This window comes from Halichoerus grypus, chromosome 11 (assembly GCF_964656455.1).
Source record: "Halichoerus grypus chromosome 11, mHalGry1.hap1.1, whole genome shotgun sequence".
Classification (NCBI taxonomy): domain Eukaryota; kingdom Metazoa; phylum Chordata; class Mammalia; order Carnivora; family Phocidae; genus Halichoerus; species Halichoerus grypus.
In genome coordinates, this window is record NC_135722.1 from 47912940 (window position 1) to 47933447 (window position 20508).

General features: G+C 49.5%; 1 protein-coding gene across 5 annotated transcripts in view; it reads right to left on the reverse strand.

Moving 5' to 3' along the window:
- Positions 1-20508, reverse strand: part of PPFIBP2 (PPFIB scaffold protein 2) — a 160909-nt gene that overhangs the window by 79267 nt on the left and 61134 nt on the right. Inside the window, exon 1 of one of the 5 annotated variants that reach the window (XM_078058443.1) lies at positions 13721-13936. The exons of the other annotated variants lie outside the window; for them this stretch is intronic. Coding sequence (XP_077914569.1) covers positions 13721-13768 — 48 coding nt within the window. The 5' untranslated portion in view covers positions 13769-13936. Of the gene's footprint in view, positions 1-13720; positions 13937-20508 lie in introns of those variants that run through there. 5 annotated transcript variants of the gene reach the window in all.

Genomic DNA, 20508 nt, shown 5'->3' on the forward strand with positions numbered 1-20508 from the left:
TAGACAAAGGGCCTTCACAATCACAAATGCCTTCTTTGTGGGGAGGGCAGTTTATTGTTGTGACATTAATTCTGCTCCTCACATGGTCAAACTCCGACGAGTACGCAAGGATATAATTACCACCCATGTTTTCTCAGACCCTCAAAAGAGAGGAAAATAACTGCTAACAGCAGGTCAAGTGCTTCTCTGTGGAGTAACTCACACGGTGGTGAGGAAAGAACCCAGGCCCCCACGGACAGCGGTGCGTGTCCGGCCCCAGGACCACAGTCAGCACGTGTAAGGGGCCACCCAGCACTGCCAGCTGCCGCTTCTCCTCAGGAAGTCAAGGAGAGAAGACCAAAGGGAAGACTCCCTCCTCAAGACTCCAGCAAGCCACCACACCCCTGTGCCTCAGGCAAAGGGAGGACAGTACGTTCCTCATGTTACAGGTCTACCCGTACAATCACCCAGAGAAACAGCTATTTTTACTAACTGACCCAAAACCGAGTTGATGTCCTAAGATCAGTTAATACACAAAATGCATGCCATAGAGTCTGTAACAGATGCTAGACTGTAGTTAAAAAAAAAAAAAAAAATCTGGATCCACTCTAGCAGCCAGGGGAAAAAGCAAAGCACAGTGAATTACAAGATGCCCAGATCAGTATGCTGAATAAAGTCAAACTGACTGCCTAGGAGAAACATAACTATTCCCACAGAAAGGAGAGACTTCAGAGTTTTCACAGAGAGACTCTATGCAATGGCGTAAACATCCAACAGCCATGATGCTATCCTCACAGGAAACAGAGCCCAGCAGAACTCCCTGCTTTCTTGGGATGCCCTCTAAACAGGTCAAAGGTTAATGGATCACATGGGCCAAAGGCAAAAGAAATTCAACCCATTGTGGCCCAAGCAAAGTCCTGTAGACATACAGCAAGCATTTATATAGGGCCAGACATTGCCAGGTACTGTTTAGAGCACTTTGCATGCCTTAACTCTTTTAATCCTTCCCATAATCCTATGACAGGAGTACTACTTTGATTCCATTTTGCAGATAAAGGAACTGAAGCACAAAGTGTATGAACAAGGCATAAAATGGATATTTTGCCTAAGTGACTATGTAGTAAATTAGTAAGTTTTCTGTTACAGCTTAATTGAGGAGATCAAGTACAAATTTTGTTTTATATATTGGGATTGTATGAAAATTCACTTAAAATAAGGTTTGAAAACACTGTCTGAACCTGAATGCCCATTAATAAAGGAGTGGCTAAATAAACTATGGTTCATCCACGTTACGGACAATTTGTGGCATTTCCATAACATGAAGTTGATATTTATGAACTGTCATAAAAATGTAAGACATATTGGAGAGTGAAAATAGCAAGATCCAAAGAATCATACAGAGTGACATCAGAAAACAATACTATGGGACTCTGTGAGTATATGACATATGCGTGAAAATAAACTGACCCAGTGTCTAGAAGGCTACACAGCAACCCGTAACAGTGCTCTTTTCTGGGGAAGTGTCTGGGCTATGGAAAGCTGGGGGTGGGAGGTTCGGTCAAGGTGGGCTTTTATTTCAACCATAACCATTTTTGTAAGAAGCTCAAATATTTTCTTGAAGAAATAAAAAACATTTTAAAATCTAGAAGCACTGTTGGAGTACCGACAGTGATGCCTCCCGGTACTTCCTCCCACCCACAGCAGCCCTGAGGGACATACCCTCTCCCAGCAGGCACCCTGGTCCATAGGACGGCGTGCTCCTGGCAGAAAGGCACCTCCCTTGCCCCAAATCACTGTTTGAGAGTAACAGAGCACCTTCCCCTCTCGTTCAGTCTACCAAAATCACCACTGTTCTCTAGCAAGCTTTCGAGAGGTATTAAACAGCAGTGAAATGGAGACAATGTCCCGAACACAAGTCTGCAGTATCACCATCCTATGCTTTTCCTGACACACTGAGCCAGGTCTTCTCAATCTAGATCAGATTGGTACCTTCAAAACTGTAGTCCCTTAGAAAGGCACAGACCAGGATAAAACACCATCTCCACTGAGCACAGAGCCAAGAAGAGGATTATCTTAGAATTATCTTATTGAATGCCAATACTCAACAGCCGAAGGTGAGGATTTCATTAGGGCAGAAAAGGCACGTGGTTATGAAAATGTCATTCCAACTACTCAGAAACATGTTTAAAAAGAGCTGAGATCCAGCTCCATTTTGTTCTACTTTAAAAAGAGCTTGTTTGTCCAAGGGTATACTGGTTTCCCTAATTCTAACAGTGAAATTGCAATAGAAGGCTCAGATCAATTTGGAGACTGTCCATCGGGATCCCCGAGTGACTCAGGTTTGGGAGTCTCTGAAATTCTTGCCTAGGAGGTAAATCAGTGATAGAGTAGCCCAGCTCTCCATGCATAAGGTCAAGCTGACATTCTACTAAGGGAAGAGAGTCAAGTCAAATTCTGAAGGGTGCTACATGCTGAATTTCTATTCCTTCACACTCTAGCATGGCAGGTGAATTTAAATAAAGTTCTACCCTGTTCTACTCTTTCAAAGATGCTCATCCCACTGATGAGTAAAAATGACCTCTTTCTATTTATATTCAACTAATGAGGTTAGCTCCAAGGCTAGACCTGTCAAAATAGATTACTGATGTACTAGGTGGGATATGCATCTATCTTATGTTAACTCTTCTGTTTTGATGGTTAGTTCTACAGATGTGACAGAAGAAAAATGGGGGCGCCTGGGTGGCTCAGTTGGTTGGGCGGCTGCCTTTGGCTCGGGTCATGATCCTGGAGTCCCTGGATCGAGTCCTGCATCGGGCTCCCTGCTCGGCGGGGGATTCTGCTTCTCCCTCTGACCCTAACCCCTCTCATGTGCTCTCTCTCATTCTCTCTCTCTCAAATGAATGAATAAAATCTTTTAAAAAAAAGAAAGAAAAGTGGATCTTCTCATTTTTTTCTATGGTCAAAGCTGTTCCTCAATCTATAACCAAGGTCAGTTACCTGATATATTGTGTGGGACCAAGAGATACTGTGTGGAACCAAGGGATCTGTGTGCTCTATGGAGGTAGAATGGTAACTACAGATGGACATTTCCATGTCCTCTTGCATCTTGACCAAAAAATGCCACAGTGGAACATGCTTCCTCTCTCGTATCACAGAAATGAATAGATGGGGAGGTCTTCTTGTACGTATGTTGTCACTAACTGGGAAACTTCAGCCAAGATTATTGAAGCCAAACCACCTTTGCCTTTATCAAAGCTTTGCTCTCAAGAATCTGGGCAATCCATGCTCTAAAACCCAGAACTCTCCAAGGCAAATAGAAGACACAATCCATAACGGTCAGATCAAAGTCTTCCTGAGGCCTCGACAGTGATGTTTTTGAGAGTCCTCAGGAACAGAGAAAACACAGCACCTCGACTCTTGCAAGGTTATGGATTTCTAGAAGACCCCAAATGCTATTGCTGCTGGGGCTGGGTAAGCCTAATATACAACTCTAGCAACTGACAGTCTAAGGTGGGGTTATTTTCTAAGCCATTCTTAAGTGGAAAAGAGAGGCTTTAGGATGATGTAGCAGCCATGCAGTGTGTTCTATTGTTGGGGTCATGGAGTTGGACATGAGACTTAATCAGCCTTAGTGATTAGGAGAACAAGGAGAGGATGGAGAGAGGACTGTGTGTGTCCAGGAAGGAGAGCACTGGCCAGCAAGATTCCAGCATGGATAGTCTCTACAGAAAGGGCGGTTTGGGCCAAACAAAGACACCAGCCTAATGTAGACTGAGTCCTGCCTCCACCTCTCCCACAGGTCGGTGAATAAGGAGTTCACTCTTGATAAGTTCCTCAAGCACTGAGAGCTGAATGCCAGCAGATTCAAGAAATAAAGTAGGCTTTCCATATCTTGGGGGACAGTGCATTTTAATTAGGTATGAGATTATCCAGGGACATTTAAGGCCCAAAAAAGAACTATCATTAGTTGTAAAAACAAAACAAAACAAAAAACCTCCAGACTAGTCAATTTTCCCCTTGCTTTCTTGAAAGCTCAGTGGGAGGGAAAAAAATGAAGACCAATACAGAAAATTCTTCTGAACCCTGGAATCTCCTGTCTGTCTGTCCAGAATAGGCTGGATCATCACCTTTACTGTAACCACATGGCATAAATGATGGCTGCCACCTTCTTAGAGATATTCTCACCCCTCCTAGCCACTGGATCCAAGTGTGGATGGTTGGATCCTTCCTCTGAAATTTTAAACTTGGGAATAGAAAATGATAGTGGTTGTGCTAGAAAGTTCTCAGGTTTGTCAGTAGCCATGTCCTCGTTCATGTGGAAGACCTGGGTTTGCAGCAGGAGTCAGCTAAGAAGCCAACATGCACAGGAACACAAAACAAAAGCCAAGAAAGAGACTGGTGGCATTCTCATCTCTCAGAAATATATTTCTGTCCTTCCTGTTGGTTCCTTCTTAACCTGCACTGGTTCAAACTGAGTTTCTGTTGCTTACAACCAAAAGCCCTGGCCAATGCATTTGTCTCAAAGGGTGATAAATCAATTGACCGAAATTTACTCCTTTGGAAACAAGAAAGAATTCCTGCTATCTGGAGAGAATACTAAGTTACAAAGAAATTCTGCCTACTGTTGATTTCTTGAACTGGCAGTTGAAGAAAGAATGGTCAGTTCTGAGCCAACTATAGTTAAAATCAGGATCCTCATCGAGGGCCAACAGGGATCTACTCTGTGGCACAGAGCATGTCTGTGTGGGATGTACTGGGATAAAAATGGCACCCAGTCTCATTCATGTGTGAAAGGGAGGACTCCCTATCCACCATCTGTTGGCCTCCACGATTTCCCATGTAGAGCAAGAAGGTTAAGGCAGGGGATGTCACAAGATGCAACAGGCCCATGGGTATCCACTGGGCACGCATGGTGGGGCATGGATGGGGCGGGGAGAGAAAAATAAGTGAAAACACAACAATAAACAGGAAGGTAAAGTAGGGCTAAAAGGATGAATGCGAAAAGAATAAATGAAGGGTGATAAGAACCTAAAACCACCTAACCACCATTTAAGAAGTTATGTTGAAAGACTGGCATGTCCTACAGAGCTGGACAAATGCAAAGTCTGGGAGCCAGGAGGCCAGGAGCTGCAGGTCCCCTGTACTCACCCTTTGCCCAGCTGGAATCCAAGGCAGGGGATCCCTGGAGACTTTGCTGCGGGGCTTCCATAGGCACGTACAGAATTCCTACAGCCTCCTCCTACACAGGCAGGACCTCTGCAAAAGGACAACTAGGAATGGCTAAGAGGCAGGGCTGCACTAACCATGTGTGATCTCAGGTAGGTCCCCTCATTTCGGGTCTTCCCAGCCTTTAAATGGAGAAAGTTCTACCGCACAGAGCAATCAATGCAGAGGATCAGTTAGGTCATTTAACACAAAAATGTATGGGAATACAAGTACAGAATATTCTTTATAGAGGGATGCTCTAGTATTTCCAGTTTTTGAATGATCATGGAAATATGGAAATCATTTAAAAGGCATTGCTGAAGCTAAAAGACCAAAGTACAGTTAGAAGCAGTTCCTCCCTTGTACTGACAGTTTTAATTAACTCATTCTTTTTGTGCAAGAGAACAAAAAGGCAATGTTTTTGATCAGGACACCTATGAAATATCTGTAAAGATCTGTACAAACAGCCCAAGGGAACAATAACCAAAATACTTTCAGGCTGGGAAGAAAAAAAAAATGCCTAAGTGACAACGTAGAACCTACTGCTAGCTAAGGGCTCTGGAATCATGCTTATGGAGTAAACAGCTGAGGACATGTTCATTTTTTCCATTGTCCCTGAAAAGATGTCCATGTTTTGAGTCAGATGTACAGGACCACAATTTTTCTCCTGGTGAGCATTCTACTACATGCTCTAAGTAATATGTGCTACATACATTATAAATGAGCACAATGAGAATTTCAATAGCTAATTAACGACCAATCATAAAAACTCGAACTTTTTATTTCTGTTCCAATCTGGAAGTCAGGTCCAACTTAAGTTAAACATGAGCGTGCCAGCCACATCACCCCTGGCAGCTTCCTCAGAGCCATCACCCTCTGACTCTGGTGGCTGCTTAGATTCCATGATGCTTGCTCACTCTTGGCCTGGCCGCTCCATTGTAGCTTGGCCAAGGGATAGCCATGTTAGGTCTCTGTGGAGTTCTGGATGGAGTGCTTAATGCCACGGCCGGGAGCCATGCAGAATCCCCAGGAGGGTTCTTTCACAGCCTGGCTAGCCTCTGCCAGGAGAGCACACCCTCCACACATGCTCTGGTCCACTCTCAGGGACACAGGGTGGGCCACTTCTGCAGCATTCCCCTGACTGGTACATGCTAGGGGACCTCCTGTCAGCACCTCACTTCTCTGAACGTGGGGATAGGGCTGGTTCCAGAACAGTCAAGTGGGGCAGACAAGAGGTCACATGGGGGTATCATTTGGTATGCAAGCAGTGGGTGTGGGAAAATCCTAAGGCAGTCAGCTCCCCAGTGTGACAGCTCTAGCCATCGTGGTGTTATTCAGAGCCAATAGCTACTTCTCAGAGATGCTGCGTTGGGGTACAAAATACATCTGCCCTCCCTTGTCTGACAGTGAGATCTACAGTCTTCACCAGGTAAGGGCCTATTTCCTTCAGTGCTTCTAAGAAGCTGTGAATTCCAGTTCCTTCAGGATCCTGGCCACAGTTCATATACTGTCCCAACTGGTCAGATCACTTTACAGGATGGTCCCTTGCTTGTAAATACATGGAGATTTTGAACAATGTGCTGGGTAAGCCCTGGTCTTAGATAAGTCTTGGGATGGCTCCCCCTTCTTTAGTCATTAAAAACATAGATGACACGTGTTTTTAGCTGAATAAGAAAACAAGAGAAAATGTGCAGTATTTCCAGGCTGCCTGGTCAAGGGGATTTTATCAAATCCAGAAAACCAATTTCAAGTGAGCCATGCTGCCAGCCACAGGGGAGACATCAGAGTCTCTAAGGCTAGACTTCAAGCTCAGAAGTGCCACTCACATACCAAACTTCTCAGAAACTTGAAAAACGCAGACCTTAAAAATAAGGGGACTAAATAAATAAATAAGTAAATAAGTAAATAAATAAATAAATAAAGTGAATCCTAGAGGCTACACTCCATTCCTGTTGTATGGTTCAGGTACCGTATCAGGGAACCCAGCAGTATGAGCATAGGCAGTGCCTGTAAATAGGAAAATCCCCCTAGATTTTTTGGTTAGGGAGTTAAAGGGTTTTCTGGCAGTTCTTACAAAAACAACTGTCCCCAGGACCCGTTCCACCTTTTCTAGGCAAAGAATTGTCAAGCCAGTTTACTATCGTTGGCACAGAGTTAAAGACGTTTCTTCCAAACGCACTATGAGTGGAGTACAATCAGATCTTTAACTAGGAGGAGTCCAACGAGAGATCTATCCTGACCTTGACCTCTTTATGCCTTCCACCTCTTGGTTTCAGTTACATATACGAGGAGGGTAAGTGTTGCTAGTAGACTTGTCACTGTCAAATGATGTAAGTGACCACCTTTAGAGGAAAGCAAAGCCAAGTTCATAAGTCGCAAACAGGTTGACAAAGTTCATGTAATCGCATGTTCTTCATTTATCTATTCAACGACTCAAATATTCCTAAATACCTACTAGGTGCCACTCCATGCTGAATAAATGATTCAGTCCTCAAAAACCTCTCTCAAACCACTCAAAAAACCTCTGTGGTCTGACAGTGAGATATGATAAATACAGTCATAGAATAAGCCAACAGCAGTGGCATAGAAGAGGGACGAATCAATTATATCCTCAAGGGAGAAGAGAGGCTTTATAGTGAATGAGTTTTGAAAGCTATGAAAGAATCTCTCCAGAGAATGGGAGAACAGCATCTCTGGAAAGTCTTCCCCATAAAGAAAGCTTATCCATAAAACCATGACAATCACTACCCTTCAGATGCTCTGGTTTCTCAGACTAATACAGAAAACAAAAGATACCATGAAGACCATCACCTAGAAGCTCCCCCGTCAAGGAGTTGGTGTGATGCACATGAAGCTTCCTAACTGAGCATCCTAAGGAGGATCTGGAATGAAAGAAATGCATTTGATTTACCAAGGTCTTGTTCCAAAATTATAGCCTTGGATAAGCTTGGTCCCTGCTGAATTCTCCTGACGAGGTGGCTGGATCCATAAGGGACCCACAGCACAGGGCTACAGGAGAACTTGTATTTGTGAGTGTGCTGGTATCTTGTGAAGGGAGGACAGAAAAGCCAGGCGGAGAGTACAAACAGGAGGTTCTTTGAGTGGTGCACTTTCCTCATCTTGCTAATACCAACAGACACACTGGCTCATTGTTATTAAAAACATTTTCGGGGACAGAGGGGCAGCATCAGGTGCTGGGGCTGGAGTGGAGAGGGTGACTGGAGACATCAGAAGTAAATGCCCAGTGCCTCCTCCTGCTGAGGGGCCAGCAGTCAAATCGGCGTAAGAGAAAGATCCATAGGTGGAAAATATGGGATTAGGTAGAGGGCCAAAGTGAGGAACGGGTCCTTTGGTCACAAGATTCCCAAATGGGAATGAATTCCGGGGAAAATGGATAGAAAAGGTTGCTTGGGAACCGGAAGCAGGATGAACATTATAGAAGGAATGTGAAAGAGGTCACGAGGGACAAAGCCAGTGCGCAGTGGGCTTGGGAGTAGTCAGGGAAGAGCAGAGATGGTGAGTTTTCAGCCCACTCTTTCAAGATTTCTAATGGTGAAAGGCAGGCAAGTTATCATGCAGTGTGGAGAGGCAAGTACAGGGTCAAAGACAGTCTTGATTTGCTTTTCCCTAAGAATGGAAGAGAAGCATTTTCTTGCCAAGGACAGGGATGAGCAAGCAGGGCGGAGGTGAAGAAGAAATGATCGGAGGAATGAGAAGCAGCGGAACCAGACTGGGTCAGGACTACAGGATCCCGAGGTGGCCTGGGCCCGTGAAACGCAAGTTGAAAATGTTGGCTGTGAACATAGTTCCTTTTTGTGGTGAAGGGGAGAGAAGAGGAGAGCCTCATCTATGGGTGGCTTCCCCCTCTGCCCCCTGCGGTGAAGTAGGTGGTGACATCAGTTGAGAAGGCAGTGTAAGGTTGGGGACAAATGGAAAGTGTGAAAGGGCTGACACAGAAGACGGGAGAGGGAAGAATGCAGGGAGGAGTCCGGGATCCGGGCTGCCAGCCCACTATCAGTGGCTGTGCTGTTCTGCCGAATCCACAAGCTATTTAGCCCAGCCATGACGTCACCTTGTTAAACCCCGCTGGGAAAGAGGCCTGGGGGCCTCTCCAAGAAGCTCACGGACAGGACTCACAGGTGCCAGAGGTCAGAGATGGTGGAATTCCAGCTCCTCAATTATACTGAGGAATAGGATGCTTGGGCATGTTGGGTACATTGGCTAAGACGGGAGGTACCTATAGGAAATTGCAAACAGCTAAAACCCTTGGGGTAACCATACCCGCTATTGTCATCCTTGTGGTCCTGAAAAACCTCTCCACCCAGAATCACGGTGGTGCATACGGCTCTGGAGCAACCCAAGGCTGCCAGTTATGATCCAGATCATCACCACCATAACGAATGCTTACAGTGCATTTTCTGAGCACTTTCCATATATTCATCCTATTTTACAGTCAAGGAGATTGAATCCCAGGGGGGTTAAATCAATCATCAAGGCCACACGGAGCAGAGATGTGAGCCTAAGGAGCTGGATCCAGGATCCATGCTGTCAGCCAGTAGGAATGGCTTTCAGAGGCTGCTGTCTACCTCTCCCCCTTGTACTGCAGCCCAACTCGAGTGCAAGGCAAGTCAAGGTCTGGAGCTAGGATGCCTGTGTGTCCACTTGTCCTTGCAGCTCTTCTGGCCCAGGCTACCGGATCAACCATTTGAGTACCAGATGACACAAAGTAAAGTCTCGCATTAGCAGCTTGAGTTCATTCCACATTCTACTACAGAACCCAAGTTACCAATCCATGGTAACTCCTCTTTGACTTTGGCCTGGAAGCTGGCCTAAATGCTGAATGTGCTAGAAGCCAGCAACAGCGTGAAGATGCTGACAGTGGTGGGATTTCTGTTCCTGGGAAAATAAGCCCCACTCAGAGGGCAGTGGGTGGGCCCCGCGGACCCTGCCTGGAGCTATTTTTAGAGACTCTTTCATGACTCTTGTGGGTTGGATCCACTGATCTCGAAGCAGGGCAGGTGTGAGCTGTTTGTGAGCCAGTCAGGAACCAAACAGCTGAGGGGCAGAGGACTTCTGGATGCCTGCAGCAGACTGCCTTGTCCCTGGGTTCTGTCCATTGGAGAGGGAGCTGGAGGAGCGGCTCTGGTCAGCCTCCCCTCAGCAGCCACGGCCAAGCTGGCCAGAGCCAGCAGCTGCTGGGGCCTCTGGCTACTCCCTGTGGGCCAGGTCATAGCTGCCCCTTTCTGGTCTTCAGTGCGAGACCTCGACGTGGCACGCAGCAAGGGGCGGAGGGGCAGAGGGGGGGATGGCCCAGCATGTGCTGCTGGGAGAGAACCCGACTGTTCCCACTGTTCCCCCTTCCGTTCCCATCGCCCTCCCAGCAGTCAGCCACCATTCATGGGTATCGCGGTTCTCGGGCATGGTCCTACGCTAAGCATTCTACAGACATTAGCTAACTTGACCCGCACAAAACCTGTATGCGGCCGGCACTATTACCTTCCTTACTGCAGACACGAAGAAATCCAGGGCTGATCACGTAGCTAGGGGGTGCCGCAAAGCCAAGATTCCAGCGCAGGCCTTCCTTCAAACCACGTGTTCTTAATTACACTAGTACACAGTATCCCATCCCCCAAAGGCCACAGAACAATGTCCCCTTTTTCCGAGCCAAGACTTCCCCGCTAGCTCTGTGCCTCCCTGCCCACAGGCATCTCCCCCGCTGCCCCCAAATTCAAAGATTTGGTCTTGCTCCGAGACCCTGCCCTCCCAGGCTGGTCCTAAGGGCCAGGGCTTCTAGCTTGTGCAGCAGGTCACCCCTCACCCATCTCTTCTAGAGCCACCCCGGCTGCATGGGACAATGAAGGAGACTGCGTTTGCACCTTCAAAACCCTGGGCCAAGAGAAACCCGCTCTCCAAGCCACTTCGGCTTGAGGACGAGTGGGAGAAGGGAGGTGTGAGCCGGGCAGACGGGAGGTACTAGAGACCCACCGTGGAGGAGCCCACCGCAGGGATGGGGTCGGCAGAGGAGACTGCTGGCAAATGAGAGCCTTGACGGAGTCACGAGAAGTGGGTGGCAGTGAGGAGGACGTTGGGCATAAGGTCAGAAAAGGGAGGGAGCACACGTGGGAGCTCAGAGCAGATATAAAGGATGAGACCAACAAGGTAAGTAGAGGCTGGGTTGCAAAAAGTCTCAAAGGTCAAGCAGGCAGGTGATCCTGGGCTTTCTTTTCTAGACTAAAGGCAAGTCCTGGGGGCTTAGGAGCAGGGTCACGGGATGAAGGGAATTTTTTTTTTTTTAAGGGGATTTAAAAGAGAAGAATCTGGTAGTAGTGTTTCGGGTAGAGATACTCTGATTATTCTTCCTAGGTCATACGCTATACTTTGTGCTCTGTTTTTAATGATCCTAATTCTAAAAGTAGAAGAAAAATATCTGTTTTGCTAGGAGTCATCCCAGCGGTTTCTGAGGTCTCCGTGCTCCGAGCTTCCCTCAGCGGACGTGCACTGTGCATGGAAACCAGCGTGCACAGCCGGGTCTCAGCACAAAGGGCCTTCTGACAGCACCTGCGAGATCAGTTCCTCCGTGGCCAGAACTTCGGCGCGAGCTGTGGAGTTCGAGCCACTGAGACCCGGCTCCGATGGTCCCAGGCACAGCACAGCTGGAAGACCTCTGCATTAAAGAGCTTCACTTGGATGTAGAAAAACAAACCCAGTGATGGGAAGTGCACTCCTCACCTCTTTTCCCCCAGAACCTCCAGTGAAGGTTTTCGAATGCTTAAGACAATGGATACAAACCTTTGCCAAACGTCTGGCCCCCTGAGCGTGCTCTCTGCTGGCTGTAGCACCCCTCCCAAAGCTGAGCAGGGGCTGAGCAGACAGGATTTCTGCTGGGTTCTAAACCAATATTTTTCTATGTATTTGGCAAAAGAGAGGAGGAACGAGAACTGGCCTGGGAGACAGAAAGCAGGGTTCAAGGTCAGGCTGCACCACGAGTAGCTCCAACACTAATAATCACGAGGTCCTTAGCCTCTCCTGGGCTTTGTTAAATGGAGGGTTTGTACCAGTTGGTCCCGACGAGTCCCCAAAGCTCTAGTTTTGTTCAGCTGCCTTGCTTTTCACGACACGGCTTGCCGTACACCACATCACAGTGAGAGTAATTTTCTTAAAGTACAAGTTGGATCCCCCTGTGTGTCCCAGGTCACTCCCCTGCCGTAAGTCCCCTGCAACACACACCATGCCCCCCACAGGCCTTACCGTCCCCTGCCCTGTGTGACCGGGCCCGTCACGGAGCTCAGCCTCCCCGGCTTTCTCTCAGTCCTGAACTCCCTTGCACCTTCAAAATCCTGGGCCAACTCCCTCTGGCTTTAGGACCTTTACACATACTAGCCTCTTTGCCTGGAATGTTCTTCCCCTCCCCCCCCCCCCCACTTTCCACCTGACTCACTCCTATTTTTCAGGTCTCGATGAAGTGTTCCTTGCTCAGAGGGCTCCCTGACTGCTCCTTCTCACTCATTCATCACCCTCGATGATGGCCATTAACAGTTCCTGTTCCTCACTGCACTTAATTTGTAACTTCACGTTTATTCACTGGGACGGTACGCTCTGCTTCCCTCATGGGATGGCAGATCCACAAGAGCAGAGACGGATTCCACTTTGCTCACCACTGGACACCCAGTACCCCCGTCTCTATAAACATTTGCTGAACGCACGCTGCTGGGGGTGCACACAAAAGCTAGCGTCCCCGCATCTCGGGGTGGGCATCGGGGGCCTTCCGAGCTGGACACGTCCTGTCCTGCCCTGGTTACAATGTCCAATCTCTTATCTGTCAGCTGCTTTTGCCCTTCCTACGTCTGAGAAACACTCAGCTTCTGTGTGAAAATAAATGGACAAGCATCTTAGCCAACAGTTTAAAGATGGTCACGAAGGAGGAAAGAGCCTGAGTTCTGCGAGTACGGATGCCACTCCAGCCCCAACGTTCATTTCATTCATTCATTCGTGGCTCACACCCCACACTTGAGCTCATCCCCTAAAGAAAGGGCATAAACAACTTGCAACCCAAACCCTTGGCTTCAGAGCAGTCAGAAGAGAACTCCCCAAGAGCCTTCCTCCGGAAACACAGAAGCTCTCCCGGCTGACAGCAACTAACACTCTGCCTCGGATAACATCAGAGCAGAGAGGTTCAGAGGTCTGAATTTAAAAGGATGCAGCTTCCTCTCTGTGTCCTCAAACCCAAGGGCAGTGGGACACCTTTTTCTGGTCACAGTGTTTGGAGCCTCCAACTGCTTAAGCACCCAAGTTAAACTAACTAACTTTCTTCACCGCATTCCTGCCTTTCTATACAGAGGCTCATTCATCAGAATGTCAGTGGAGAAACAAAGACAGCTGACTGTTTTCTCCCCTAGTGCCTATAATTAGATTCTCATGGAGAACTTGGCCACGACAGGGCTTTGCCGGACAAATACTCCCCCCACCCCCCGCACTCCCCCAGCGTCTCTCTTGCCCTCATTTTCAGGAGACCCAGATAAAGCAGCCAGTCACTTACCCGCTTCAGCCACGCAAAATGCTTGTAAACATCAATGTCCCCATCCATGCTGGGCACCCATGTCAGCAGTTAGAGTCCTTGGTGGAAAAAGCCCTTTTTCTGGCTAGAGACCAAATTCTCTCCTCTTCCTTGCTTCTGCCCCCTCCCCCTCGGGACGTCAAGCTGTGTTCAAGTTTCCCCACTTCCCTGGCCCATGTCCTTCAGCCTTTCCCTGAACAGTTTCAGATACACAACGGCTCAGACCGGACCGTGCTGCTCCAGTATCCTCCCCCTCCGCCCCCGGACACACACGGGCACCAGCTCTGGGATTCAGAGCCTGTGGAGCAATCAACCCTAGCAAAAAGGTAGGGAAAAAAGACAGACTTGGACAGGAGTTGTAAACACACACACATACATACATACACACACACACACACACACACACACAGGAACATTCTTTTTGGTGATAATACCAGAGCCTGCCAGAGGGAAACAGTCCTGAAGAAAATTCCTCGTCTGGCTTCCCCTTTCTGCAGTGGCTGGAACTCATTACCGAGAGACCCCGATTTCCTGTCTCTGCTCCACTCTGCATTTACCCACAGGCTCCCAGCTGCTCTCAGTTTATTTGGGACTGGGGAGAAGACTAAAAATAAGTGCTGCTCTTGGAGGAGCTGCTGGTTCCCACACACAGCCTGACCCCCACCCCGAAGCCCACGCCTACCCCTTTTCCAGGCGGGCGTCGGGCTGGGCCCTGAGGAAAGCCTGTCATTTCCAAAAAAAGAACACGTTCAGAACCAGCTCCGGTCTGGGTTGCTGGCCCGCTGGGTGTCTGCTGTCCGTGGCGCTGGTGGCACCGTCTGCCAGGGGCGACCTGCTACTACCAGGAGACATGTGCCGTCGGAGGAGCTCGGCCTGGGGCTGCTGTCGGCCACCACCACGGCCAGGCCTTCCCGGGGCACAGTCGGCGCCGGGACGGGTACAGCTCCTGTTGAGCCCAAGGCCTGCCTTGCTGGCTGTCCCCCACTCCAGATTAGCTACCTCAGAAGCCAGGGATGGGGGGAAGGCGAGGCCCCCTCATGGGGGGGCCCACACGATGTAGGGAGAGCTCTGGGGAGGAGCCCTGGGAAGGCAGGGGCTGGTGCAGACGGGGAATTGTGTCCAGGAGTTGTTTCCTGGGCTGGCCTTCCAGGGTGGTCTCCCCAGCACTGCCTGCCCCTCCTCCCCCCAACGCTGCCCTCCACTCACCCCCCACTCTTCTGAGAGCTTCCCTAAACACAGCTTTGCTCCCTCGCCTGGCCCGTAACATGCGGCCTTCGGCTAGAGTGATGATGAAAGTGGTCCTTGATGTGGGTACAGCGGGAACTGGGGTTACAGGCCAGGCCTCCGAGCTCTGCTCCCGTAAATGACTTGCAGATGCACGTCTTGTGATGGCGGGGGGCGGGGGGGACCTTCCCGGTGCCCTTAGGGGTCGCCAGGGGGGTTCCTGGAACAGCCAGTGAAGAGGAGGCTCTACTGGGTGTCGGCAGGCCCCTTCACGTGGCCTCGACAGCATAGTCACCAGCAGGCTGGCCCAGTCCGCAGGGATCAGAGCGGCAGTGCGAGAGCTCGGCCAGCGGCGGGCACGAGGGGAGGAGTAAATTCCTGGAGACACACCCAGCTCAGAGGCTAGAAAGGAAAAGCAGGCTCTGCGTCCGTGCCTGAGCTCTGGGCCCTTCTCGCCTCTGGCCCAGTTCAATCAAGGCCGGGGCCCTCCCCGGTCGAAGTTCCCTGACCAGAACTAGCATAGAACGTGTTGGGGAAACAGCTCTCTACGGTTGCAGGGGTAGGTAAGCTTTGTTTTTTTTCTGTCTGAACGTCTGGGAAAGCAGAAGGAAGAATTCACTTGGTCAACAAATATTTGCCCAGCGTCCAAGGCAAATGAAACCGACTTCCTGCCCCGAGCAAATAAAGAATCATCACATGGTATGTGGTAAAGGTGTTTCTGGGGCCCTAGGGAAGAAGAGGCAGAGTGGGTTTGGGGGCTGGATGGGGAGAGACGGGGCACAGTCCCAGACCCTGCTCCCCTTGGTCGCAGCTCGGTGCTCTTCAGTAGGTTCTGGGGTGAGGAGGAAAGAAAGGACAAGGCAGCAATGTGGTGGCCTGTCTCAACCTTGCTAGCCCCCACCTGCCCGTGGGGTTGGCTCCAGTGGCCACCCCTCCTCAGCGGCCATGCCCCTCTCCCCATCACCACCTGTCTTGTTGTACTGAACCACCGTGGACTGTTGACAGGTCTGTGCACTGCGCCAGACTGAAGAACGTGTGTCTGAGCCCTGACCTCCATGCCTGCCACAGTTCTTGGCACACAGTAGCAACTTAAACATTCTTTGAGTGAAAGAGTGAGGCTCACGTGGTAAGGATGGCAAGATAAGCCTAAAATTCTACTCGGAGAGCAGGAGTCTTGAAGGTGGGTTTCCCCACGGGAATGATGCTCCCACTGAGAGGAAAAGATGGAGTTCACATGTGACAAATGTGAGGAGGGAGGGTGGAGAAGGGGAAAGGAGAGGAGGGAGGGTGGAGAAGGGGAAAGGAGAGGAGGGAGGAATCCAGACAAGTTGCAGCTAAATTCTTGACATATTTTTATGGTACCCTCAAGTAGCAATTCCTACCTCAGTCTTTAAAAAAAGAAAAAGAAAAAAGTGTTATTTTATAGTTCAACTCAAAAATTCAGAGTTAACACTCCAAAAGACCTAGGAGCAGGGCATGTGTGTGGCTGGTGGGCGGAGTGACCCAGGACACGGGAGCCATACGCACCTTTCACTCACTGACCCCCAGGTGGCAGGTGGCCCTGGGCATGGCCCCGTCATCCCGCTCCCAAGGCAAACCCATGGCTGCACCACCACCTCACTCAGAAGGCCATCCCGGCCCGGAGCACCTCACAGTGGTCCACAGGCAGGCAGGCTTTGGGGGGATGAGATAAGCCCCTGAATAGGTTCATAAAATACATACATACAAAGTACTATTTGGATCTATAAATCACTATTTCTCTGAAAACAAAGTTTCCAGATTATCAAAATGATCCGTGACTCCCAAAGGATTAGAAGCCTGGGTTTTATCTGGCCTATGCAGTTATTCTGAAAGGTTTAACCTTCCCTTAAAGGAGAGTGGGGGATGGTCCTCCAATCTAGTATACCGCCTCAGACCCACTGCTGAAGAGCATTCTCAGGAACCACAGGGGGTAAACAAATAGGGGTTATTACGGTGACCCTAAAAGCCCTTGGGGCCTTCCCAAAAGCAAGTCACTCCCCAGCAACCACACTCAACTCATCACCGTCTGGAACACGAGGTAGCCAGCTGAGGGCAAAGGGCACTACATTGTGTGACTGAGCGTCTGGGGCCTAAAAACACAGCTGAGCACAGAGTAGTCTGGTTTAGACAGGGAAACTCAGGTAGCTTGCCCCCCTCCTCATCCCAGGGCTTAGCAGGGAACCCCAGGAGAGTCACCTCCGTGGCTGGATGCCCACACATGTGTGAGAAGGACTGAGGATGACTTCCTAAGGTTCTACTTTCCCCGCCAGGAGTCAGCAGCATCTAATCGGGCAGAATGTGGACTGAGAAGGGGTCTCATGGGTCACGTGCCATTCTGACCTCTAGCTCAGCCCTGAGCCTTGGGCTCTGGTGACAGGTGTCAGGATGGCCGTGGAATGCCAGATACAGGTTTGTGTCCTTCAACAGGTGTGCTGCACGGTGGGCCTGCCACTGGGGAGTTGGGGGGGGCTGGGGGGAGGCTCAGCCCAAGGACACTGCTCCTTTGGGCTGGTAAGCAAGTCCTGCTTGTAAAACAGCATCCTGACCACTGCAGCCCAAGTCCCCATGGGGCACAAGCACCTGAACCCACCACAAGTAGTTGGGACAAGGAGCGGCTGACTCTTCCCAGAAAGGGCCGGCCCATATGGTCTCCGTTATACTCAACTCTGCCATAAGCAGCCACAGCTAACACATGAACTAAAGAGTGTGGCTGGGCGCCTGGGTGGCTCAGTCGTTAAGCGTCTGCCTTCGGCTCAGGTCATGATCCCAGGGTCCTGGGATCGACTCCCACATCGGGCTCCCTGCTCGCGGGAAGCCTGCTTCTCCCTCTCCCACTCCCCCTGCTTGTGTTCCTGCTCTCGCTGTCTCTCTCTGTCAAATAAATAAATAAAATCTTAAAAAAAAAATAAAATAAAGAGTGTGGCTATGTTAACACCTAATATTTGTGGACACTGAAATTAGGATTTCAGACCATTTTCACATAAAATATGCTCATAATGTCTCAATCACTGAAAAACATAAAAATCATCCTTAGCTCATGGGGCATAAGAAATAGACAGTGAGCCAAATGCAGGCCATAGGTTGCTGACCCCTGACTAGGGCTATATTTCCCTGTTTAGAATTAATCACCTGGGCTGGAGGGTGTTCTCATAAAAATGCAGATTCTGACCCAGAAGGTTGAGAATGGGACCTGACACTGTGCATTGCTAACAAGCTCCCAGGTGATGCTCATATTTGAGGATCTCAGGACCATAATTGAATGGTCAGAGGTTAGGAAACCACTTTCAGAAGTTTCTTAAAGCACAGGGTATTGAGCAAGTTTGCCTGGAAGTACGAATCCTCCGGAGCCCCCCTCCCTCCCTACCTACCAGTGGTGCCTGAAAGGGCAGAAGGTTCCCGGTGGGTGCAGGGTGGGTGGGTGTCTACATGCTCAGACCCCAAGTTATGCTAACCTGGCAACATCAGCCACCATGTCCCCTGGGCCTGAAGCAGGAAACTTAGTGGGGAAGGGTTTATTTGCTCTTTTACCAGTGTTTGCACATTCTTGGTCATTTATAAACATTGGTTCTCAGGGACTGAAACAGTTTCCTCAAGTCAGGTCTGAAAGGAGCCAGACCTCTAGAATTTAGGAGGTGGGTACAGTTTACTGGGGGGGTTGGGGGGTGGCAGCAAAAATCTAGGAAAGTGAAAGCTGCTAAGTTTTCAGTAGCTGCAGGGTTCCCACTATGAGATGTTATGCCAGGAAAAATGTATTAAAAAAATCCAAGGTGCAGGTTTCCTCTAGGGCAGGAAATGCCTCTCGGAATGGAAGGAGCCATCCAAATAGCACCCCAGCAAAAGGCACTGGAACGAAGGGGTTTGGAGAGGTCTTCTCTGCCTTGACAATGGAAGGGCAGGTCTCTGCTCCTAGGAGCAGCCCTCAGCCCTCCCATTTCCTCTTCCCTAGCACAAACAGTAGAGGCCTCTTCAGGCTTGCCCTTTGTCCAGTGGGTTCCAAGGATGGGAAAGAACTCTTCCAACTGAGCCAGGTATGCTGTCCAGCAGCTTCATTAATGAGGAGCTTAGGTCATCTAATTGAAACAAAGCTATTTTTCTTACATAAAGCCTGTACCTTCTTCCTTGGGATTTAGACTTTCTAGCATTTATCCCTGACTGCCACCTAGCAGCTTCATCCAGTACTGCAAGGAACAAAAAACCAGACTAGCACAGCAGCCCCGCTCAGGGAAGGAGTCCCTTGGGAGCGAAGCACAAGGGGGGGAAAAAAAAGGGGGGGTGGGGGGTGGGCGGTGCCTATACCTATGACTTTCAGTTCTCACTGAAGGGAAAGGCAAATTGGCTCACATAAGCTCTATTTTTTTTTTTTTTTTTTACCTTGAAATGTAAGCACCAAGTTTCCCCTTCTCTCAAGATCCAGAGGAAGGGATGTTTGGGTGGCCTAGTCGGTTAAGCATCTGCCTTTGGCTCAAGTCATGATCCCAGGGTCCTGGGATTGAGTCCTGCATCGGGCTCCTTGCTCAGTGGGGAGCCTGCTTCTTCCCCTGCTTGTGCTCTCTCTCTCACACACACAAATAAATAAAATCTATTAAAAAAAAAAAAAAAGATCCAGAGGAAAAAGCTTCCCTATAAAACCCCTGTAACTTTTTAAAATGAGTATGTCCAACATGCATATATTCTGATCCATCTTTTGTTCCAGGCCCTGGGTGGAGAATAAAGATACAGAGATAAATCACATGGCAGAGGAAACAAGCTCACAGTTCATAACTCATAGAACAGCTTTTTCTCCCTACCTTTTCTTGTAACTCCTCTGGCTTTTCAATATGGTAAACAGATTTGCTTCTTTGGCCAGAATGAAAGATTGCAAGCTGAACCCGGCAGGACCGGCAGGGGGCTCTGTTGGAGGAGCTGGGAGCTGAGGAAGCAGCCATCTGGGACAAGGTAGTAGAGCAATGAGCGGGTGGCCCTCCTGGGCCCGGGCCACTTTGTTTTGTGAAAGACTAGTGAAGAAGGGAACCGAGGGCTCCTGAAGCTACGGCAGGCTGTCAGAGGTGAGCACATAGGCTACAGAGGGCCTCGCGTCCCCGCCATCCCATTTCACTGCTCCTGAGAGGTCAGCCTCTGCCAAGCCCAGATCGTGGGGCAGCCGCAACCAGAGAGGGTCCCTAACCTGTCTCCATTTTGGAAACCAAAACACCTTGACTGGGGGAAGGCCATGGCTGGTGCCGACCACGACGCCAGGACTAGAATGCCTGGCCAGATCTTGCAGGCAGATTGTCAAACTGGTCACTTCCAGTAGGGAGACAGAGTCCCAGAGGAGGGAAGAGGTTCATCCAAGGTCACATGCGAGTGGCAGGCCACTGGCCTCTTAACTCATCCCTACCTCCCACGCTGCCTCACCGTGGTTCGGTGCTGCCCAAGCACACTGGCCAGGACACCTGCGCCCTTGTGGAGGAAGGTCAGGGCTCCCGCTGGGAGGCTGAGCCGCTCCGGGAACGCTGCCTGCAGACAGGGGCCTGGTGTAGGGTCCC